Raw genomic sequence first — 21,109 nt, forward strand, 5'->3', positions numbered from 1 at the left:
TGTATAAGTTTTGAATAAAAAGTACTGTAAATAAGAAATTGGAGGGGTTCGTGTTGCTTACTCTTTAGTTTTCTATGTTGTGTCTTTAAAGATTTAACTACTGTGTTAAATTGATAACTAGGATTTTTTTACATAAATAAGGCCGTTAGTTTCTCGTTTAAATTGTTTTACATTGTCATTTCGGGGCCTTTTATAGCTATGAGGTATGGGTTTTGCTCATTGTTGAAGGTCGTACGGTGACCTATAGTTGCTAATTTCTGTGTCATTTTCGTCTCGTGTGGATAGTCTCGTTGGCAATCATACCACATCTTCTTTTTTTATATTTAAGGTTAAGATTATTCAGAGGATCATTTAGTTTACAAATATGTCTAAATCCAAGGACTTTCTAAACAACATCACCGTAAAATTAAGAATGAGATATCCCGTTAGTATCAAGAAATCTACAGGTTACCCACATGTTCTGCCCAAAACATTATATCTTATATTTATGAAAGAATCAATTGGTAAAGGTTTTATTTATTTGTGGTAACGAATTCCCTGCACTGATTCAGATTTACCAGTTATCCATAAATTATGTTCATTTTATATAAAACTAGCTACAGACACGGCTGGCATAGCGATCGATCGAGCAAGTTGTGAAATATTGTAATACTAAAATGAGCCTCCCCTAGAATTTTAGAAAGGGCTAGAGAACATGAACCCCGTGACACCTACAGCACATTTTTCATTTATATTCTTCAGAAACAAGTTCGTAAATTAGCTTAGTTTAAAATAAATATCAGTATATATTATATATTTATTTATCTCAGGATTGGGAGTCAAGATGTTTAAACTCAAGAATAGAGTCTCGATCAACAATTGAGCTGAGCGCATCGAGACGAAAAAAAAGTGATGTTTTTTGTGCCAATTTTTTTTGTTTTATTGTCAATGGGGGAGAGGTGGGTAGTTCACCAACATTTTTAGATTCCCCCATCTAAAGTATTGAAAAAAAATCTAATTAAAAATGAAAAAATCGTCCCTCGCAAGCAAATGATGAATATTTAAAATATAAGGGTTATAGAAATGAAAACCCCGTGTCACCCCTCATTGACGTCTAAAGTATACAACCTTTAACCTGACGTCGTTATACACACGTGGTTATCGAACCTCGTTTTGGCTGAAAGTAACGTCAAAATTCCGCCATAAAGAGAAAGAAAAAAGTTGTAATTTTTGTCATTTAATGTAGGTATTTTTTAACATTGTACACTTAATCAATATTTGAAGAACATTGTGTGTTCAATGAGTGACAGTACTGTCAAAAATGCATAAATATGTGCGCCTAAAAGTATTAAAAGAATCTTATTTGTTACTGTTACACAAAAATTAATTTCTGGAAATAGTCATTCATGTAGAATATGGGCGGGATGTATACAAATTAATGGCGATCCATCGATAAAGTTCTAGCTCCAAAATGATAGTATCATATTATTATGAAGCATGACATGGGAAAGGAGACACAACGTCGCTAGTTTTTTTTTAACCCCTGGGCCTGGAATCCATGAAACCTGGCTTTTCAGAATGTAGCATGTAGGAGCTTGGATAAGGATTTTTTTCATTGTTTGCACTGAATATTAAATTTTCCACGATATTTCTCCCCTGTACATTAACTAACCAATTAATCAATCGAAACAGTGAGTCGGGTCAAATAATATTGAAGACATAAATTTAAAAAAACAAATTAATTTCATAGTGTAAAATATTTTTATCTTATAATATATTGTTTGGGTCAATCATAAAAACTTTTGTGGTAAACATCTTTTCAAAGTTGCTAGAGGACTCAATTTCATTGACAATTCAATAGGTCGATCAGCAAAGTTGCTCACCGAAAGTTATGTCTGTTATGTATCTAATCATTTGCATGTTGTTATATTTCCTCTTAAGGTGGTACCCAACACTACAGGGAGATAACTCTGTAAAATCAGCTAAACGTTTTATGTTGTTTAGGGAATATTAAGCTTCTCGATGATTAAAATAAGTGTTTGTCAAACTGCTATATAACCAGTGTAATTTTTCTAATAAACGGTTGGATAAAATTTTTTGAAATTTTTATATTTATGTCAAAGGGTCAAAGTAAATACTTTGTCAAAATTTTATGAAAATTAAACAAGCCAAATTAATTTTAGTTGAGGTGTTGGGTACCACCTTAAATCCAAAACTTTTTTTTTTGGCACAGTAATTTAAGATTTTGGCACTTGTGGTCACATATACTGAGAAAGATTTCTTGATATTGAGGTAACAATGTCAAAGGTCATGGTCAAAGTACTAGAAATAGACCTAGATTTTTGTAGAAAAAAAAAGATTCTGGAGGCTAAATAAAATACTATATATGGGATTGTAATTAAACGGTGTAGAAAATTCCTTTTGATTTTGAGGTCAATATGTTAAATGACAAGGTCATAGTTACTGATAATGGTCAGTAATTTGTTCAGAAAAAAATGGGTTCAAACAAGGTCAAGCCAAGGTTATAGTTGCTGAAAAATTGAGCATAATAAGACCAGACAAGTGGAAGCTTTTAAAATCAGTTACTGTTTATATGGAATTAAAACCTTATTTAGATCTATAGTCACAATATTATGAAAGGTCAAGGTCATAGTTACTAGACATAAATTTGGGAAATTATACAGTATTAATCTTTAATCATATTAACAGAAAGAATGATACCTACCATAATGTTTACAGAAAGGGTCAGTAAAAGTTTTTCCCATTTATATCCATGGGTTATGTGAAAGGATCTTTGATTATTACTTGTACCATTCTTGATTGTAGTGGATCTTTCTGTGATTGATTGATTGGTGTTGAGGAAGTGGAATTGCCCAGAGAGAACCAATAACCTTCCATAGGAAAACTGACAATCCTAGTCAATTAAGATTGTGATTGAAAAATTTGCATTTTGAATTAGAGCTATAACTGTTATGGATGCATTCTATTTTATAGAGGTCTATTATCATTTGTGCCTTTTATAGTAATTGTTCTTCAGGAGCTTACCCTCTTTAAATGGGCATATGACATTTGCGCTGATTTTGAAAATGTTCATTCTTTCAATTGCACCGATTTCATTTTTTCATTTGTGCCGATTTATATTTTCTCCTAATTGGATTTACAGGTAAGTGACAGGTAATACTTATACATGTAAATTCCAGGGAATACAAAAGAGCCATAACAAAAGCTTGAATACTAACTTGGACCTACCTTTTACAAGCAACTAAAGCTTAGTCTATTTAATATAGGAGGAACAGACCCAAATTGCCCATTTCTGGAAGGATCTGAAGAACTTCTTATGTCCCATTAAAACAGGCTATAAAATTGGGATTGATCAGCGGAAAAGTAATTTTCAAAATAGGGAAACATTAAGCCAATTAATTGTTGACTGCAAAAACTAGTGTTTTCTACACTTCCAAATGACAGTAATTTCTTAAATGCGGGTAAATCAATTTCTAAAAATTTGTGTGATAAATAACATCAACAGAGGTTTAACTCCGATCAATGCTCTATCATAATATACATGTAATGATTTGGTAAATCATAACATTTGTACAACTGGCTAACGAAAAAAGGTCTTTAATATATGAAAATAAGAGTTGTCTCATTGGCACTCATACCACATCTTCTTATATCTATTCACCTGTAATTTACCTGTGAAAAAACCAGCGCAAATGAAAAAAAAAATCGGCGCAAATGAAAGAAAAATCGACACAAATGAAATGCAGATTGGCGCAAATGCAAAACGCAGCTTTAAATGTAGCAATTGCTGTACTTGAAGAAGCAATTATTTTCAAAATTTCAAATGTCATTGGAGCATTCAATAAGATAGCTAGAATTTTTAGAATTACAAGAGTATTTTGAATATAAATAACCCTACTGTAAGGGAGCTTACAATATTAAGAGGATGGCCATTTGATGTTTAATGGTGGCCCAGAGCTTGAGAAGGATTTTTCTCCGACAGAAACTGAGGATATTCAATTCACGACAACTTGACAACATGGCTTTTTGGAGGCAAGGCAAAGCAGAAGAAACCTGCTTTTCCCTTTTGTAAAATTTAAAAATAATCCTGCATTTTGTAGGGCATAATATTCATTTTTATCCTATCTTGATCAAGAATATTTTTTTTTAGTTCTTGCAAAACCAGCTGGTATACCATCTTTTTTGTTTTTCTTTCCAGTATGCCTCCAGACACTAAACAAAGACAAAGAGAATGTCAAAAATGTCTTGCTCATGGTGTCCATGTTAGATTTAAAGGTCACAAGCTTGGATGTTTTTTTCGTGACTGTCAGTGTCAGCGATGTCAGGTTGTTAGTATTAAACGCCAGAAAAACAAGATAGTAACTGCTCAGAAAAGACGACTTGAAATGGAAAATGTGAAAAAAATTGAAACAGAACAAGCAAATAGGAAAGGAAGTGGAGAAATCTCAGGTAACATTCTTAAAAAATATAAGATAATTAAAGATTACGCTACCTCCTGACAGCTATGGGTAAAAGCAGTTAGTTTCTTGAAAGGAAATAAAACTTGTTTAATTATCAAGAGAATTAAGTTATAGATTCTCATTTTTCATAGTGTCAATATATCCCATTGAATAAATACAATACTGTAAATTCAGAAATTATTGCAAAAAATGCGACAGGTTTATAATCTGAATAATTTAAACTAGCATTTTGAAATTTTGTAAATCAATTAAACAGGATTTTTCTCAATCTTGCAAAAATTAAAATTGCATTTTAGACGCAATAATTTCTGAATTTACAGTAGCTTAAAAATTTGTTCTCTGTGGAGTTCTTTCAGTTAGAACTTAAGTTGTCCTTTGCCAATCAATAGTTTATTTATTAATTTTGACTGGACAAAAAAAAAAAACCTCCTCCTAATGAAGATACATGCACCAATACTGAATGCGGCACACAAAACTTCATGTGGTGTTGTATTTTTTATTACATGCAGCTGATTACATGTAAATATCAAACCAATTTATGCATATATTGTAATACATGTACATGTAATAGTTTATATGTGTTGTTTATACTGTGGGATTCATTTGTTTTTTGTGGGTATCAATTTTTGTGGATTGAGGAAAACTTTCATTTTTGTGGATATCTGATTGCATGGTTTTGTTAATCTGTATACAAAGCCTATATGATTTTTTTTGTTCGATGAACATTCATTCTCTTGTATCCACAAAACCCACACAAGTTGGTATCCAACAAATAATAATGAATCCATAGTAGTGGGAAACTAGATTGAATGAGGGAAATGTTGACTGCATGCATTAAATTACTTTATCAAATTTCCATAATTAGTTAAGGATGGTAAGGAGGTTGATACTGCAAGCTGTTTTCACCTAAAATACCACAAACAAATCAACCATTACTAAAAGGATCACCTTCTATGTAACTTGTGCTATATAAAGCTTGACTTTTCAACAGAAGTTTGCAGTTGAAGTTTTAGTGATTTCTATTTCCTAACTTCCAAGTGGAGATAACTCTAGATAAATTGAGAGAAAATTAAGAGTGGTTGATATTCTTTGAAACTTTTGTTTGTAAGCTGTCAATTTCAGATTTTTTTTGATTTTTTTCATTAGTTTAAACTGACCAATTTCTAGATATTCCCTGCAATAGCCTTCATTGGAGAAGTTATTCAAATTAATTGTTGATTCACTCTGTGGTTAAGGTAAATAAAAAAAATAAAAAAATTCCTATGAAAGTGTAGAGCATTATAAATACTTATTGTTTCCTCTTAGACTAAAATACAGGATCTCTGTGTTTCAAGTCCATACCTGACTGAGTGAGCTAAAGAAGTATAGGTCCCTGCTTATGGCTGACTTAAGTACCTACTACTCAAAGGAAAAAATCCAGTCATAAAAATCTTTGGATTATGACTTGAAAGAACATTGTACTATAATAGACCTTGCATACTAAGTTGCAGAGATTCTAATGAAAATTTCAATCATCATAGGAATAAAGTGCTCAAGTAAAAAATTGGATATATATACTGTATTTAGCCGTACTATACATGCATTTGTGTATAGTCATATCCCTTTCCATTCCTCCAAAATCGTGAGAAAGTTTATAAAGTTATTATTATATTATTTTTTTTGCTATATAGACTTTATTTATTCAGAAATGATTGCTATGATTTTATTTATGATAAAAGTCAATATTAAAAACTTGCATGCATAATTTTGGTAGTAATTTTCCATCAACAAAATATATATATCAATTTTAAAATACATAAACGGTAGATCTATTTGTAGATTCAGAAGAAAATCATTTAATAATTGATGAAAGCAGCAATCAACAGCAAAATCCAATATCTGACAGAAGAGCTGTATATTGTCGTAGATGTCAAATCCATGGTGTTAAAAATCTAGTACGAGGACACAAGGATAGTTGTCCATACAGAGGTTGTTGGTGCACAGAGTGTAGAATAATAAGTATGTCTTTAATATAGAAAATATTTGCTTTTAAAGGAACATTTTTGTTCTTCCTTAATACTTCTGTATTTTAGGTTTTTACTATAAAATTGGATATTTTAGACATATGAATATAATTATATATAGCTACACATCAAAAACCTAAAAACGAATATATTGAAGAGTGAAATCATGTAATGGGCCAAAGTATAAAAACAACAAATAAACAAGTTTTTTTAGTATTCTCCAAACTAGTATATACAGCAAATTAAACTATCATACAGTGAAAAAGAACCAAGCAATATAACCTTTTATAAACTAAGAAGTAAGAAACGGCATATAATTTGGTAATCAGGTTCAAAATCTTCTGCCACTACAATTAGTTAAAATGAATAATTTTTTGGTAAAATTAAAAACTATTTTTCTAGAAGACATGTTCATACTAAGGTTTGTATGTGATTACTAGCTCAGAATTGTTTTATATTTCTGGTTTAAATATTATAATATAAATGCTCAATATTTATATATGTTGGGTCATGTGAATTAAAATTTCAATTAAATACATACTGTTTACATCATTTTTTCTAGATTGTCAGTCCTCTGTGTGTAGCCACTGTGGATTTTATCCACCAACTGTTACACCCTATCCACGACCATACCCACCATCACTTAATTGGGTAAGTTTTTATTCCAATGTCTTAATAATGTGTGGAAGTACGTTTATATATTTATTTTGTGTAAAGGCTGTACATATTTTTGACTGGCTTGCTTCTTATCTGCTTCTGTAACATTAGAATGCTGAATGGAACCAAACTGTACGTGACCTATAGTTGTTAATTTTTGTGTCATTTGGTCTTGTTGAGAGTTTTCTCATTGGCAATCATACCACATCTTCTTTTTTACATTAACAGAATTACTTCATACCAGACATAGAGTCAAATGAAAGCACCAATCTATTTTTGACTTAACCCATGACATAAGTTATGGAAAAGGGAGTAAGCCTGACTATTTTTTTGTATGGGTAATTATCGCTATTTTGTGCATTTTTCCTTTGATCTTTTTTTGTGATAATTTTTCATATCAGGTTACTCGCTTGAGAAATTATCGCTAGAAACTAAGGAGGCAATTGGCGTTGCTAATGAAATTGACATGAAATTGACAATGTCGTCATAGGTAAAATGGCGATAAACAGATAATCATTGGTCATCTCAACTGGATTGCTTTCTCGCTTTCCCCGTACTGGCTCAAGTGAAAAAAACAATCTTGTTGAGATGATCAACGATAATCTATAATTAGTTAACAAAAATAAATTTGGTAATGAGGTAACACAGGCAATGTATATCTCTGTGTTTCAAACAGTTATTGGGGTTTTTCAATGTAAAACAGAAACTGTCCTTTCTACTTGCATTTTGCAAAACTCTAAAACTACACATAGAATGCAAAGCACTCACTAAATGAATTATATGGATGAATTTAAATGGGAATGAAACAAAATTTGTAAAGATAATTGGCCAAAAACTAATCATCTCAGTGTTTGTTTAAAGATTCTATAGGATTAATATCTGCATAATTATTATAACTCTTTAGCAATGTATCCATGCAGGGCAGGTTTCAACATTAATTGGTCTGATTGATTAAGAGAAGTGAAAATTAGTCTTGAGCCACTAAAAGCTACAAATTGTACTTGTCCATAGTAAAATAAGAAAAAAAAGTAAGAAAATGTATAGAAAAGAATGCCTCACCATTTTGTAGATCCTTCCATAAAAGAATAGGATTGTTAGGTTAGATTAAATTTTTACTTTTAATTTTCTTTATTTACGAAAGGTTTTAAAACATTGCAATTTTTTACTATTTAAATATATAAAGCTGCTCTTAGTTTGTTACCATTGTGAAAAATGAGTTTTATAATTTTTACAGTTGCTGAACCAACAAAACAGTACTTCATGTGGAGGAGGTAACGTATGATCAATGGATTTGTTTGCTTTATTTTTACATGTATAAATATCAAACCACAACATAGCAATGGGGGTTTAAGAGGTACATACAAACTCCCCCTTAAAAAAAAAAAATAAGAACTAGTCTGTTAAAGTTAACGTTCTGTTGAATTGTACTTGAGTTGAGTTAAGAATGATTGTACCTAATCCCCCTTCAAAATTCCTGGCTTCAGGCCTGCAAGCTTATATAGTTTCAAGGATGTCTGTTGATATTTTCTCAAATTTTAACTTATTTTACAAATAACAGTTGATTTTAACAAAAAAATTGAACTAATAGAAGAATAATTGAAAGTTTAAAGAATTCAGGCTGAAAATTTCAACTGCATTTTTTTGTTAGAGTCTTGAAACTATGAAGAGTCATTTTCTTGGAAAGGGTTTTTGTAAAAGGATTTAACATCATTTTATAAGAAAAAAACTGTGGTCACAACCTATACAAAGCAAGGGGACATGCAAGCATGTTTAATTCTCCTCGATTTGATATAATTTTGAATTGTAAGTGCTTCAAACAAATTTCATGGTAAAAGGGCATTGCAAAATTAATAGATTATTACTGAACTAAAATTCTCAGCAGCTTATGTTATAACAGTTTTTTTTGAAAAACATTCTTTTCATCAGAAGTTAAAAAGATTTTTTCTTATAGAAAACTACTTAAAAGTTATCTCCCTTTGGTAAAATTCATAAGTTGAGGTGGAAAATAGTCATTGATATGAAAAAATAGTCTTTTGAAAGAGGGACGAAAGATACCAGAGGGTCAGTCAAACTCATGAATCGAAAATAAACTGACAACGCCATGGCTAAAAATGAAAAGGACAAACAGACAAACAATAGTACACATGACACAACATAGAAAACTAAAGAATAAACAACACGAACCCCACCAAAAACTAGGGGTGATCTCAGGTGCTACGGAAGGTTAAGCAGATCCTGCTTCACATGTGGTGCCCGTCATGTTGCTTATGGGATCTAATTTGGTAGGTCATGAAGTTACAGGAAAATCTATGCTTCTTTCACTCATATTTTATAGAAGATTTAAAAGCAATTGCTTATGATAATATCAGCAAATCATTGTCGCCAGACCTTGACCTCATTTGCATGTTCTAGTTTATAGGGATTGTCTATTTCTCGTGTGATATATCAACATTACTTATAGTTTATCATGAAGTTGTTGTCACCTTGATTTGAAACTTTCTATACTGTTTATTATGATGTTATTCTTTCAGGTAATACCAGTTCAAATAATTATAGCAGTAATCTTGGATACAAACCACAGGTGTGTAAAAAATTAATTTTGTGAATAGAACTTGAGAATGGGGCAGAAGTGGGTATCATCTTGAATTCCCCAAATTTAAAGTATTCTTTCCACTATTCCTAAAAATAAATCTTCAATTCCAGAATCCAGATACTATGGTGTAAATCCAAAATTTCCTCAAATAATAAATGCCCAATTCTGAATTCTCAAACAAGTCAACGTCAAATCGGTTATCTTGAAAAAGGTGTTGAAACCATGTTTTTAAAAAAAAATGATCAATACTTTTGACTTGAGACAATTGGTTGGAACCCCTTTTTAAAAATGACTGGATCTGCCTGTGATAATTGACACCAGTGCATGAACACCAGTATGACTTAATAGGAATTTTTATATACTTTTGATTCACAAAAATTCCTCTTGACAATCACAATTGACCTGACCTTTTCTTGATCTGCTTTGAAAGAGGGGGGAAAGATACCAGAGGGACATTTAAATCTAAAAAAAAACGACAATGCCATGGCTAAAAAATTAAAAGAACGACAGACAAATAATAGCATTAACAAGACATGACAAAGAAAACTAAAGATTAAGCAATACGAACCCCACCAAAAACTTTAGTTATACATGTTTTCATTTATTATAGGTGAATTATGTTCAACCTGCCACACCAAGTATGCCGTACAATTCAACCCCAGGATATATGCAGGGACCACACCATGATATTCCACATTCAACTGTACTATATGGAACTCCAGCTAGCCAACAAGATGGAAACTTAATTTTGTAGTCGTGGCAACACAAGATAGAAGGACAAACGTTTTTTTTAACTCTTCATTGCCAGATTAGCATTTATACCAAAACCTTTAAAGTTTAAATTGTATCTCTGTAGTCATGCATGGTTTAATTGAATCTGTTAGAACTTTCAAGGGATTTAAGGCACCATATTTGAGAAATACAAAGCTACAATTTACATGTACTAAATTTATTCGATTAGTGCATATTTCATTGCTCAAAATATCTTAAGACCAATTAAAAAAATACATTTGCAAATAGTAGAAATTTAATACAAACACATCATTTTTATACGCCCGTCGTCTTTTAGACGGGACGTATTATGGTATACCGTTGTCCGTCCGTCCGTCTGTCGTACCGTCCGTCCGTCCGTCGTCCACACTTCGGACAATAACTCAAAAACACTTTCACCAATTTCCATGAAACTTAAGTGAATTGTTTATATCTATTGACGTAAGCTCCCTTTCGTTTTTTTTTAATTTCAGATTTTAAGTTTTGGATTTATGGGGCTTTATTCATAAAAAAGGGGGGATTTTCAACACTTCGGACAATAACTCAAAAAGGCTTTCACCAATGTCCATGAAACTTTGGTGAATTGTTTATATCTATTGATGTAAGCTCCCTTTCAATTTTTATAAATTTCAGATTTTAAGTTTTGGATTTATGGGGCTTTATTCATAAAAAAAGGGGGATTTTCAACACTTCGGACAATTACTCAAAAAGGCTTTCACCAATGTCCATGAAACTTTGGTGAATTGTTTATATCTATTGATGTAAGCTCCCTTTCAATTTTTATAAATTTCAGATTTTAAGTTTTGGATTTATGGGGCTTTATTCATAAAAAAAGGGGGATTTTCAACACTTCGGACAATAACTCAAAAAGGCTTTCACCAATGTCCATGAAACTTTGGTGAATTGTTTATATCTATTGATGTAAGCTCTCTTTCAATTTTTATAAATTTCAGATTTTAAGTTTTGGATTTATGGGGCTTTATTCATAAAAAAAGTAATGAATTTTTATACTTAAAAAAGGGGGATTTTATGAAACTTTGGTGAATATATTAATGTAACATCCCTTTTGATTTGTATATATATTTCTAGTTGATCATATAAATTCATTTAAAGCATAAAAGACAAGTTAAAAGAGCAACGGGCGTATCATGCGCTAAAGCGCAGCCCTTTATTAAAAGTAGTATGACAAATTTACCAATAAAAAAAGATGTATGATAAATGTTAAACTACAAGAATTAAGATAGTTGTCATAAGAGGAGAAATAATATTTTGATGTTCTAAAAATGATTTTTATTTACTAATACGAACGAATTCAAACTCAATTCAGGGGGTAAATAATTATAGCTAGCACACCTTTGCAGTATAATAATGAAACTTGCTATTGTTGAGGGTGAGGTGAAATGTTGTTAGGAGTGTCTGTCTGCATGGTTGAAGTCTGTAATTTTTACATTCCAATATATATATACAAAGTTTCACGTCTGTCATATAGAACTTTTGAATGCATTGAAAGAAATTATCTATACTTTGAATTAATTTTTGCCAAGCACCAGATAGTGTGTCTTAACATAAGAATGCGAGTCTGCAAGATCAAGGTGACAAACATAATGTTTTAAATACGTCAGGAGAACAAATTTTTAGATGTTTGGAAAATTGACATTTTTGGTGCCCGTGACCAGGGAATGTTTTGCAAGGTCCAGGTCACAAACTTCATATCCCCATATATCATGTATATTCAAAGATACAATGTTTTGTCTGATTTAGTACTTTTGATTATCAACATTCATATTAATGATACTTGATATAAATCATAGTTGTTTGTCCACCACCAGGGGGTGATTTGTCCAAAAATAAGGTTGGAATATGTGTTCTCAGTCAATGTCAAAAATTTTTATAAGATGGATACAAGATGAGGGAGGTATAATTCTCTTAATTTTTAAGCTGTTACTTAAAAAGTATGGAAATAAAGTTCAACTGTGTGATATATCTTTTTGAGAGCTTTGTTAACTCAAGTTATATCTGGAAGTGGTTAATCTTTAAAAAAAATACACCCCCCCCCCCCCCCCCCCCCCTTTTTGTTAATGAAGATCAAGACATTATTTTTTAACAAGCCAGTTTATCATGTTTTTAGAAATAAATTTTTGCAAATGTTGGTTTGCTTAAAGAAAAAAAAATATAATATGGAAATCAAAATTTCATATTAGAAAAGAGAAACAATTTACTGGCATTAATATATGAAATAGTTATTATTGTAGTGAAAAGGGAAATGAAATAAATTATAAAAAAACAAACTTTCTTTGAAAAGTGAGTGTGTTTTAAGCACACATATTACTTAATGACTTTATATGAAATATAATTTCAGATTTTTATGGTTAGGTGTATAATATATATGCATGCTGGATATATTTTTAAAAACAAAGAAATTGTAATTTATTGAAAGTTTTAATGATATAAATTGTTTGCATGCATGATTAGATCAAATATATATTAGCATGATCAGATGATGGTTTGTTAAAAAAAGAAAAGAAAGCAATATATATATATATATAAAAATCAAAATTACATGTTAGAAAAGTGATTTTGTTTTTATATTGCACATATACTTTGACTTTATATGAAATATAATTTCAAATAAATTTTTATGATTAGGTGTATAATATATATGCATGATGGATATATCTTAACAAGCACAGAAATTACAAGTTTTTAATAATGATTTGAATTGTTCGCATGCATGATTAGATCAAATATATAGCAATAATAAATTATGTAACAATTTGATTTAATCTAATCCAAGGAATGGATTTTAATATTGAGTATTGATTTTGTGATGATTTTGTGAAAATCTTTGTTGAATGAAATTTGTTTTTTTATTGTTTGTTTCGAATAAAATAAAAAGTGAATCTTTTGTCTTCTGATTTAGTGTTTAACATGTACATTTTGGTTTCAGTTAATGGTAAGTTACCTACAAGATCACAGCAATCATCATTTACATTCAGAATTATACTATTCAAAACAAAGAGTGCACATGCTGAAATGTTTCAACTTCTTCATTAACCATTGATATTATGACGTTGACAGTCCTAAATATAAAGCTTTACTACAACTTTTTCATAAACTCAAAGAAAATGAGATCAACATCAGATAAACCAAATTTAAAATACATATACACCTTACAATCATTCCATACACCAAATATTCTTGAAATATAACTGACCTTTCACACATTTAAGAAACAAACTTAACTAGGAAAATTTACATTGATCAATAAATCGTTTAAATGAGGCCAAGGTCAGATGAACCTAGGCCTGCCAGACAGACGCAAACAGCTTACCATCCTGCCATACAACAAATATAGTCTACCTATTGCTTATAATTTAAGAAAAACAGACCAAAACACAAAAACTAAATACTGAGCAATGAACTGTGAAAATGAGGTCAAGGTCAATAAAGCCTGAGACTGACATGTACATCAAAATATTTCCATACACCAAATATAGTTGACCTATTGTGTATAGTATTACAAAAAAAAACAACCCAAGACTCAACAACTTAACTTTGACCACTCAGTCATGCAAATGAGTCAAGGTCAGATGACATCTGCCAGTTTGACATTTTCACCTTACAATCATTCCATACACCAAATATAGTATACCTGTTGCGTACATTATAAGAAAAACACAACAAAACACAAAATCTTAGCTATAACCACTGAACAATGAAAATGAGGTCACAGTCAGATGACACCTGTCAGTTGGACCAAAACTTAACCTTGTTCACTGATCCATGAAATGAGGTTGATGTCAAGTGAAAATTGTCTGACAGACATGAGAACCTTATAAGGTATGCATGTACCAAAAATAGTTGTCCTGTTACTCATAATAATAGAGAAATAAACATTACAAAAAATCTAAACTTTTTTCAAGTTGTCACTGAACCATGAAAATGAGGTCAAGGACAATATACATGTGACAGACTGAAGCATCCAGGTCTTCCAAAGTATTGAGACTTTAAGAAGTTAGTTAACACCACCACAGATGCCGATCACTATCCCTATGTCAAGCTTTCTGCAACAAAAGGTACAGGTTTTGACAAAAACCCTTATATGGCTTTCCAGATTTAAGGAATAAGTGAAGGGTCCACATATTGCTTTTTTTTAATATAATTTATTCCATAAATCATAAATAGCTTTCTTTCATGACAAATTTTGATTTGATTTAAATAGTCTTTTAGAAAACCACATAAAATTGACTAGTAAGCCATGAACATGAGGTCAAAGTCTGATGAACCCTGTAAGACAGACATGTACACCTTACAATTAATCCATACACCAATTATAGAGGCTTATAGTATCTGAGAAAGACGAAAACCTCAAAAAAATGTTTCCACTGAACCATAGAGGTCAAGGCCAGATGAATGTTTTAGGGTGGCATTGATATTTTCTTTTCTATAATTTCTAGATACATAAAGTGTCTATACTACTCTATTGTTAAAAGATGGAAGATTTTTCATGTTTGATGCATATTGTTTATATTTTTTTTTAATTTCAGAAATTGAACTTTTTTTTTGCATATTCTTTTAACAATAACTGCTATAAATAGTTGTCCAACAATCTTGGTGATCCTGAATGTAGCGGTACTATGCAGGTTGTTCATTGTGTGTGTTAGTTTCACATCATATGATCTTTGTTGACAACTAGAGGCTCTAAAGAGCCTGTGTCACTCACCTTGGTCTATGTGAATAATAAACAAAGAAAGCAGATGATTCATGACAAAATTGTGTTTTGGTGATGGTGATGTGTTTGTACATCTTACTTAACTGAACATTCTTGCTGCTTACAATTATCTCTATCTATAATGAACTTGGCCCAGTTATTTCAGTGGAAAATGTTAGTAAAAAGGAGTAGGGGCATTAAGGCCTGGTTTTGGTCAAGAAAATAAAATGTTTGATAACTTTTTCAAATTGGCACATAATCTTTAGAAATGCATAGGGCCAAGAAATATAAATGAAAAACATTAAGATTCTGGTGGGATGACGTCACAATTACGTCATATGTACTGTTTTCACAAAAACGATGAAAATTCAGAATTTATGCAGTTTTCTATCTTTATTTCTGTTGTGGAAACATCGTGCGCAGCCAAGAAACAACAAAATAATTTAAGTGAAGCTTTATTATTACTATTGACAAAATCTCACCAAATATAAAGTTGTTTCTTTGGTGCGCATATACTTTTCCAATCGAAAATATACTTAAAAATTTGATGAAAAACAAGGAAAATCACGAAATTTTACAAAATATGCAAATTAAGGCATGATTTGTTGCCATGATAACTTGTTCAATGTCCAAAATTATTTTGTTTTTCTGAATACCTTCTACCTGAGATAAATTTTCAGTAATTTAAAAATATGTATGATGACTTTTAAATTTGCAGTAATTTTTGGGCCAAATAAGGGCCTTATTGCCCCTACTCCTTTACAAATTTGATGAAAATTGTTTAAAATTGACTATAAAGGACAATAACTCCTCAGGTGGTCAATTGACATATTTGTAAATCTTACTTTGCTGAACATTATTGCTGTTTACAGTTTATCTCTATTTATAATAATATTCAAGATAATAACCAAAAACAGCAAAATTTCCTTAAAATTACCAATTCAGGGGCAGCAACCCAACAACGGGTTGTCCAATTCATCTGAAAATTTTAGGGCAGATAGAAATTGATCTGATTAACAATTTAACCCCATTTCAGATTTGCTCTAAATGCTTTGGTTTTTGAGTTATAAGCCAAAAACTGCATTTACCCCTATGTTCTATTTTTAGCCATGGCAGCAATATTGGTTGGTTGGCTGGGTCACCTGACACATTTTTTTTTTTTTTAAAATAGCTACCCCAATGATGACTGTGGCCGAGTTTGGTTTAATTTGGCCTAGTAGTTTCAGAGGAGAAGATTTTTGTAAAAGTTAACGACGACGACAACGGACGAAAAGTGATGGGAAAAGCTCACCTGGCCCCAAGTGCCAAAAGGAAGATTTGTACAGACAAACACTGGTTTTAATAACCCCATCCCCTTTTGTGTCTGTACATAGTTGGGCAAGCATGACCCTGTGTTGTCTATATATTTGTGGTTGGTGGTGTCTAATGTACTGTACAGTATCTATTATTCCTGATACCATATAGCGGGTTATTTTCACAGGCATAAAATTGCAATTTTGTTCTATCCGCGAAAATTTACACTCTGCCAAAATAACCTGCTATACGGTATAACTTTTTATGTACAACAATTAAAAACTTAACATATAATACACAGAGATGCAACTAATCGTCGGACCTGTCAGACCTAAGGGGCAGAATTTATGCAGGTCCGGCAAAACTCGTTGCTGTGCAGGACCTGATGGCCGTCAATATTTTAGTCTGCTTGGGTCAGCCAAAACTTAATTCCCCGTCGGTCCTGGCAGAGTATTTTGTTTATAAAATTGTGAATTTACAACCACGTTGCATGATTAGACAGAACAACATTCAAGGCTTCGATTACATTATAGAAATCGGGAGTTCAAACTGTTTTAATGATAACTGTTATAGCCTGACACCTTCCAAATATCCTTCCTTAAAAAATAAAACCTTTTGCAGTATAAATTTCAGTTTTGAAATCGTATGTTTGACATCGTTAATTTATTGAAATATTTATATCAAACGCAGTTATTTAGTTGTAACAGAGAATACACACCATTGGTTTGAAAAATGACGTAACTTTAACCTCCGTAGCAGAGTTCAAAAAATCTATGGGTCACTGAATATTCACAATATATTTTATTTTTTAAACTTTTCTTTCAAATTAGTTTTAATCCAGAAAAAAGTAAAAACATTGCCTGACTGTACCTTAAGTTGAATATCTATATCCAAATTCAATTAATTAAAGCTGTAATCCATGATCACAAATTGAATGCTTTGTTTACAATTGTTGAAAGCCATGTGCTTTTTAGCGGGAAAATTCGGGAAACCCCTTAACAGGAAACAGTTACATTTCATTGTTATTTATAGACATATTACAAAGTTTTTACATAGATTATTTTGAGTGAAAATATAGGTCTGGCAGAAATGTGATGGGTCTGGCAAAACTTCGTACCCTGTAGGCCCCAATGTCTGACAGGAAAAAAAAACTGTTTGCATCTCTGAATACATACTATTCATTCAGTTGATCATGTAGATAATTTATTAGATATAATTTTAGACATTGTTAAAATTGCACAGATCACCGACTTTGAAGGCTTGCAGTCCTGGAAAATTGTTAAAATTTAAAACTTAAAAATATGCACTACACTGGTATATTTATGGTCCGTAAAACACACTTCTCTGCTTCATTGTGATGGGCACAAAACATAGCATAACATGGCTGTTGTGATAAAGACTGTATAAATTCTGTCAGATAAGCCTGTAAATAAACAAATGTTCTCATATTACTGATATATATTTTAAATAGTGTAATGAAATATTGCTTAAATTAATTTTTTTTAAACTTTCTTTGTAGCAAATAAGAGATTTCACTTAGCCTTATCACATAACTTCTGTGTCCCCCTAATCAAAAAGATCACATCCACAGATTGGTCACTTTGGGGTTTAAAAAACTTTATTTGAAAGTTGGCCATCTGATGCCAAAACAAGAATGTGTCCACAGTACACGAATGCCCTAATCACACTATCCTTTTTTATGTTCAATGGACCGTGAAATTAGGGTAAAAATCTAATTTGGCATTTAAGTTTTGAAAGATCATGTCATAGGCAACATGTGTAATAAGTTTTAAGTTGATTGGACTTCAACTTCATTAAAAACTACCTTGACTAAAAACTTTAACCAAAAACTTTAACCTGAAATTTGCACTAATAATGATAGTCACCGTGATATTGGGGTAAAAAATCTAGTTTGGCATTAAAATAAGACAGATCATATCATAGGAGACATGTGAACTAAGTTTGAAGTTGATTGGACTTCAACTTCATCAAAAACTACCTTGACCAAAAACTTTAACCTGAAATGGGACGAACGGACCCACAGACGAATGAACGGACGCACAGACCAGAAAACATAATGCCCCTCTACTATCGTAGGTGGGTAGAGGGGCATAAAAATCTTTTTCAGGATTCTTTGTTCTATCATGAACTACATGACCTTGGGATGCTGACAGGTGCAGATTACTGTACTGTAGTCTGCCTATTGAACTTTGATGGAGAGTTGTCTCATTGACAATCATACCATAACTCCTTACTTTCATATTGGACCTGTAACTCAAAGTATTCACTCCTTAGGTCAAATTATAATCAAGGTCAGTAATTATATTCCTTGTAAGCCTTTTTGTTCTATGAGACCATTAGTACTGCAACTGACATCGAAAAAGACGCTTAGTTAACGAGTTTAATGGTCCGGAATAACACACGGCTGCAAATTGTTTTAAATGATAGAATAACATCTATATTTTAATTTCCGTCGGGTCGTAAAAAGTTTCTATGGTCACATTTTTGTATTTTATCCCTTTAATGGGGGTACCCTTCAATTTACGGTTTTGGGTAGTTACCTTAAAATCCAAAAATATATTTTTTGGTTAAATTTCCCGCTATTTTCGTAAATATTTTCTATGCATATATCATCAAGGATCATCGGAATGATGAAGACATAAATATAATACCATCTCCAAGTAAAACTTTCAAACTTAAAGTTGGCTGATTTTTTTAGATAGAAATTTAACGCGTTTTTCTTTGAAAACGAGAAAACATATGATTCAAAAACAGTATTTGACATTTGAGAGGACAAAACATTTTATTGCGATACTGCATGCAAATTTTATTGGGCAAATTCCAAACAATTATGTCAAAAACTCAAAAATAAAAACATCATTTGTACCTTTTTTAAATACGGAAATTTCCTATCCGTCAATCAGCTCCACCATTTATTTTTTCCTTCTCAATCAATTTGATAGTTTCGATGTGATTACATAGATTTTGTACTAGAAGTTAATTTATTTTTGAGTGATTTGAATATATATAGAAGTTCTTTCGTGTATTTTCTGTAAAAAAGTTATATTTTTGTTAATAAAATTTTGACTTTATATAAAAGTTAACCAAATCCTTCGGATAAGAGGTTTTTCCGGATAATGACTATAGTTGACATTGTGTGAAAATACATTGTATGTCAATGTTTAACCTCAGAGCAATTAATATGCATGCAAGTGGTCGGGGGAAAAGTACTATTGAAGTTTCGCAGAGATTTGGTGTGTGACAAGGTGATGCTAAAACCAACTTCTCTTGATATTCTGCTTTCCGTGGGCGAATCATCAGTGATGTTATGAGAATTGCACCAGAAGGCAAACTTGGTGTGCATCTTTAAATTAGATTGATTGATTGATTGTTGGTTGCTTAACGTCCAGTGGCAAAAATTGCATGCATGTTCAGGATGAGAACAAGTTAACAATAGAAACAATAGGTAGGTTTTGTCATAATAGAGGCCATTCAGGATGATGATCGGGAAAATTTAGACTGCCAATGGAAAATGATGGTATATTGGATTGGGACAGAAATTGTCCATTGCAACATGCCACCTACGGACCCCTCAAAGAATTGATGCGAGGGTTTTTAACGTGCAAAGAACGTGACACTCCCTTTACACGAGGCATCGGATTTAACGTCCCCATTCTGACCGGACGTGACTGCGAACTTGATACATCCCGCACAGCAAAACGGACGCCCGACTTCGTTTTACTGCCGGTCGGGAGAAGACCAGTGATCATATTTCGTTTCCCCAGTCACCCTTGGGGAACTTTAAATTAGAAACAACAGAAATCCATATATGTGATCAAACTAATCGACATGTACCCTCACAACCTGACACTTTGAATTTATACGATCTCGCGCTCAGTTTCTTCCTTGTAGTTTGGATATGAAAACAGGGTTTTTGTGTAAAAGAAAAACCTTTAAAAAAAAACCAGAAAACTACGCAGTCCTTTAAACGTGTTGACAGTCTTTAAAGTTGTGCTTATTAATGTGAGTAATCATTTATCCATGCATAACCAAGTACTTATTTAAGTCAACACCTGTGCAATTAAGTAAAACAGTTACTGAAAAATTAGAATTTGAACTTGCTGTCAGTTCATTAATAACGATTGTTAGTGATGTGATTTGTTCTTCCATAAGAAAAAGCCTTTCTCATGTAGCACATCCTCTATATATACCGATCAATTTTATCCAAGATTGTCTCTGATGCTTACCAAACTGCCAAACTCCAGAACTAACTAGATATTATGACACCTTACAATTCAGACACAGTGGGGCCAAGGGATATGAAATATAGAGTTTAGCTCTGATCTCAATTTAGGGGATGCCATATCTGCTGCAGGAAAATTGAAGTCTATGTTAAGACTTTCAGAATTACACCAAGGTGTGTCTGAAAATATCAAGGATACATTAAAAGAAGAACAATTACTTCACACTGCCACCAGTGCTCTTATGAGCTATGTCCTCATTTTGGTATTTCTATGGAAATGATGCCCGCATAGCTTGTTAATAGATATAGGAAGATGTGATATGAGTTCCAATGCTACCATTAAAGGTCATGGTCCGGTCTTCAACACGGAGCCTAGGC

At 31.8% G+C, this 21,109-nt stretch overlaps 2 protein-coding genes across 2 annotated transcripts in view; one reads left to right on the forward strand and one right to left on the reverse strand.

Moving 5' to 3' along the window:
* The first annotated feature begins 1,133 nt into the window (after nt 1–1,133).
* LOC143085660 (uncharacterized) lies at nt 1,134–12,533 on the forward strand. Its single transcript, XM_076262148.1, has 7 exons — nt 1,134–1,221; nt 4,199–4,449; nt 6,279–6,458; nt 7,026–7,114; nt 8,355–8,391; nt 9,652–9,701; nt 10,324–12,533. Exons 2-7 carry the CDS (start codon nt 4,200–4,202, stop codon nt 10,465–10,467), a joined length of 750 nt encoding a protein of 249 aa, XP_076118263.1. The 5' UTR covers nt 1,134–1,221; nt 4,199; the 3' UTR covers nt 10,468–12,533.
* A 5,136-nt stretch (nt 12,534–17,669) lies between these two features.
* Nucleotides 17,670–21,109, reverse strand: part of LOC143085669 (importin-9-like) — a 39,492-nt gene continuing 36,052 nt past the window's right edge. The window contains exon 25 of the mRNA XM_076262159.1: nt 17,670–17,911. Within this exon, the coding sequence (XP_076118274.1) occupies nt 17,795–17,911 (117 nt within the window). The 3' untranslated portion in view covers nt 17,670–17,794. The remainder of the gene's footprint in view (nt 17,912–21,109) is intronic.

Source organism: Mytilus galloprovincialis, chromosome 1 (genome assembly GCF_965363235.1).
Source record: "Mytilus galloprovincialis chromosome 1, xbMytGall1.hap1.1, whole genome shotgun sequence".
Taxonomy (NCBI): domain Eukaryota; kingdom Metazoa; phylum Mollusca; class Bivalvia; order Mytilida; family Mytilidae; genus Mytilus; species Mytilus galloprovincialis.

Excerpts from the sequence above, each read along its gene's own strand:
- LOC143085660 (XM_076262148.1), top strand. The coding sequence starts at position 4,200 with ATGCCTCCAGACACTAAACAAAGACAAAGAGAATGTCAAAAATGTCTT. Across the intron at positions 6,459-7,025 it reads CACAGAGTGTAGAATAATAA|ATTGTCAGTCCTCTGTGTGT; the intron begins GTATGTCTTTAA and ends CATTTTTTCTAG. Across the intron at positions 9,702-10,323 it reads ATCTTGGATACAAACCACAG|GTGAATTATGTTCAACCTGC; the intron begins GTGTGTAAAAAA and ends CATTTATTATAG.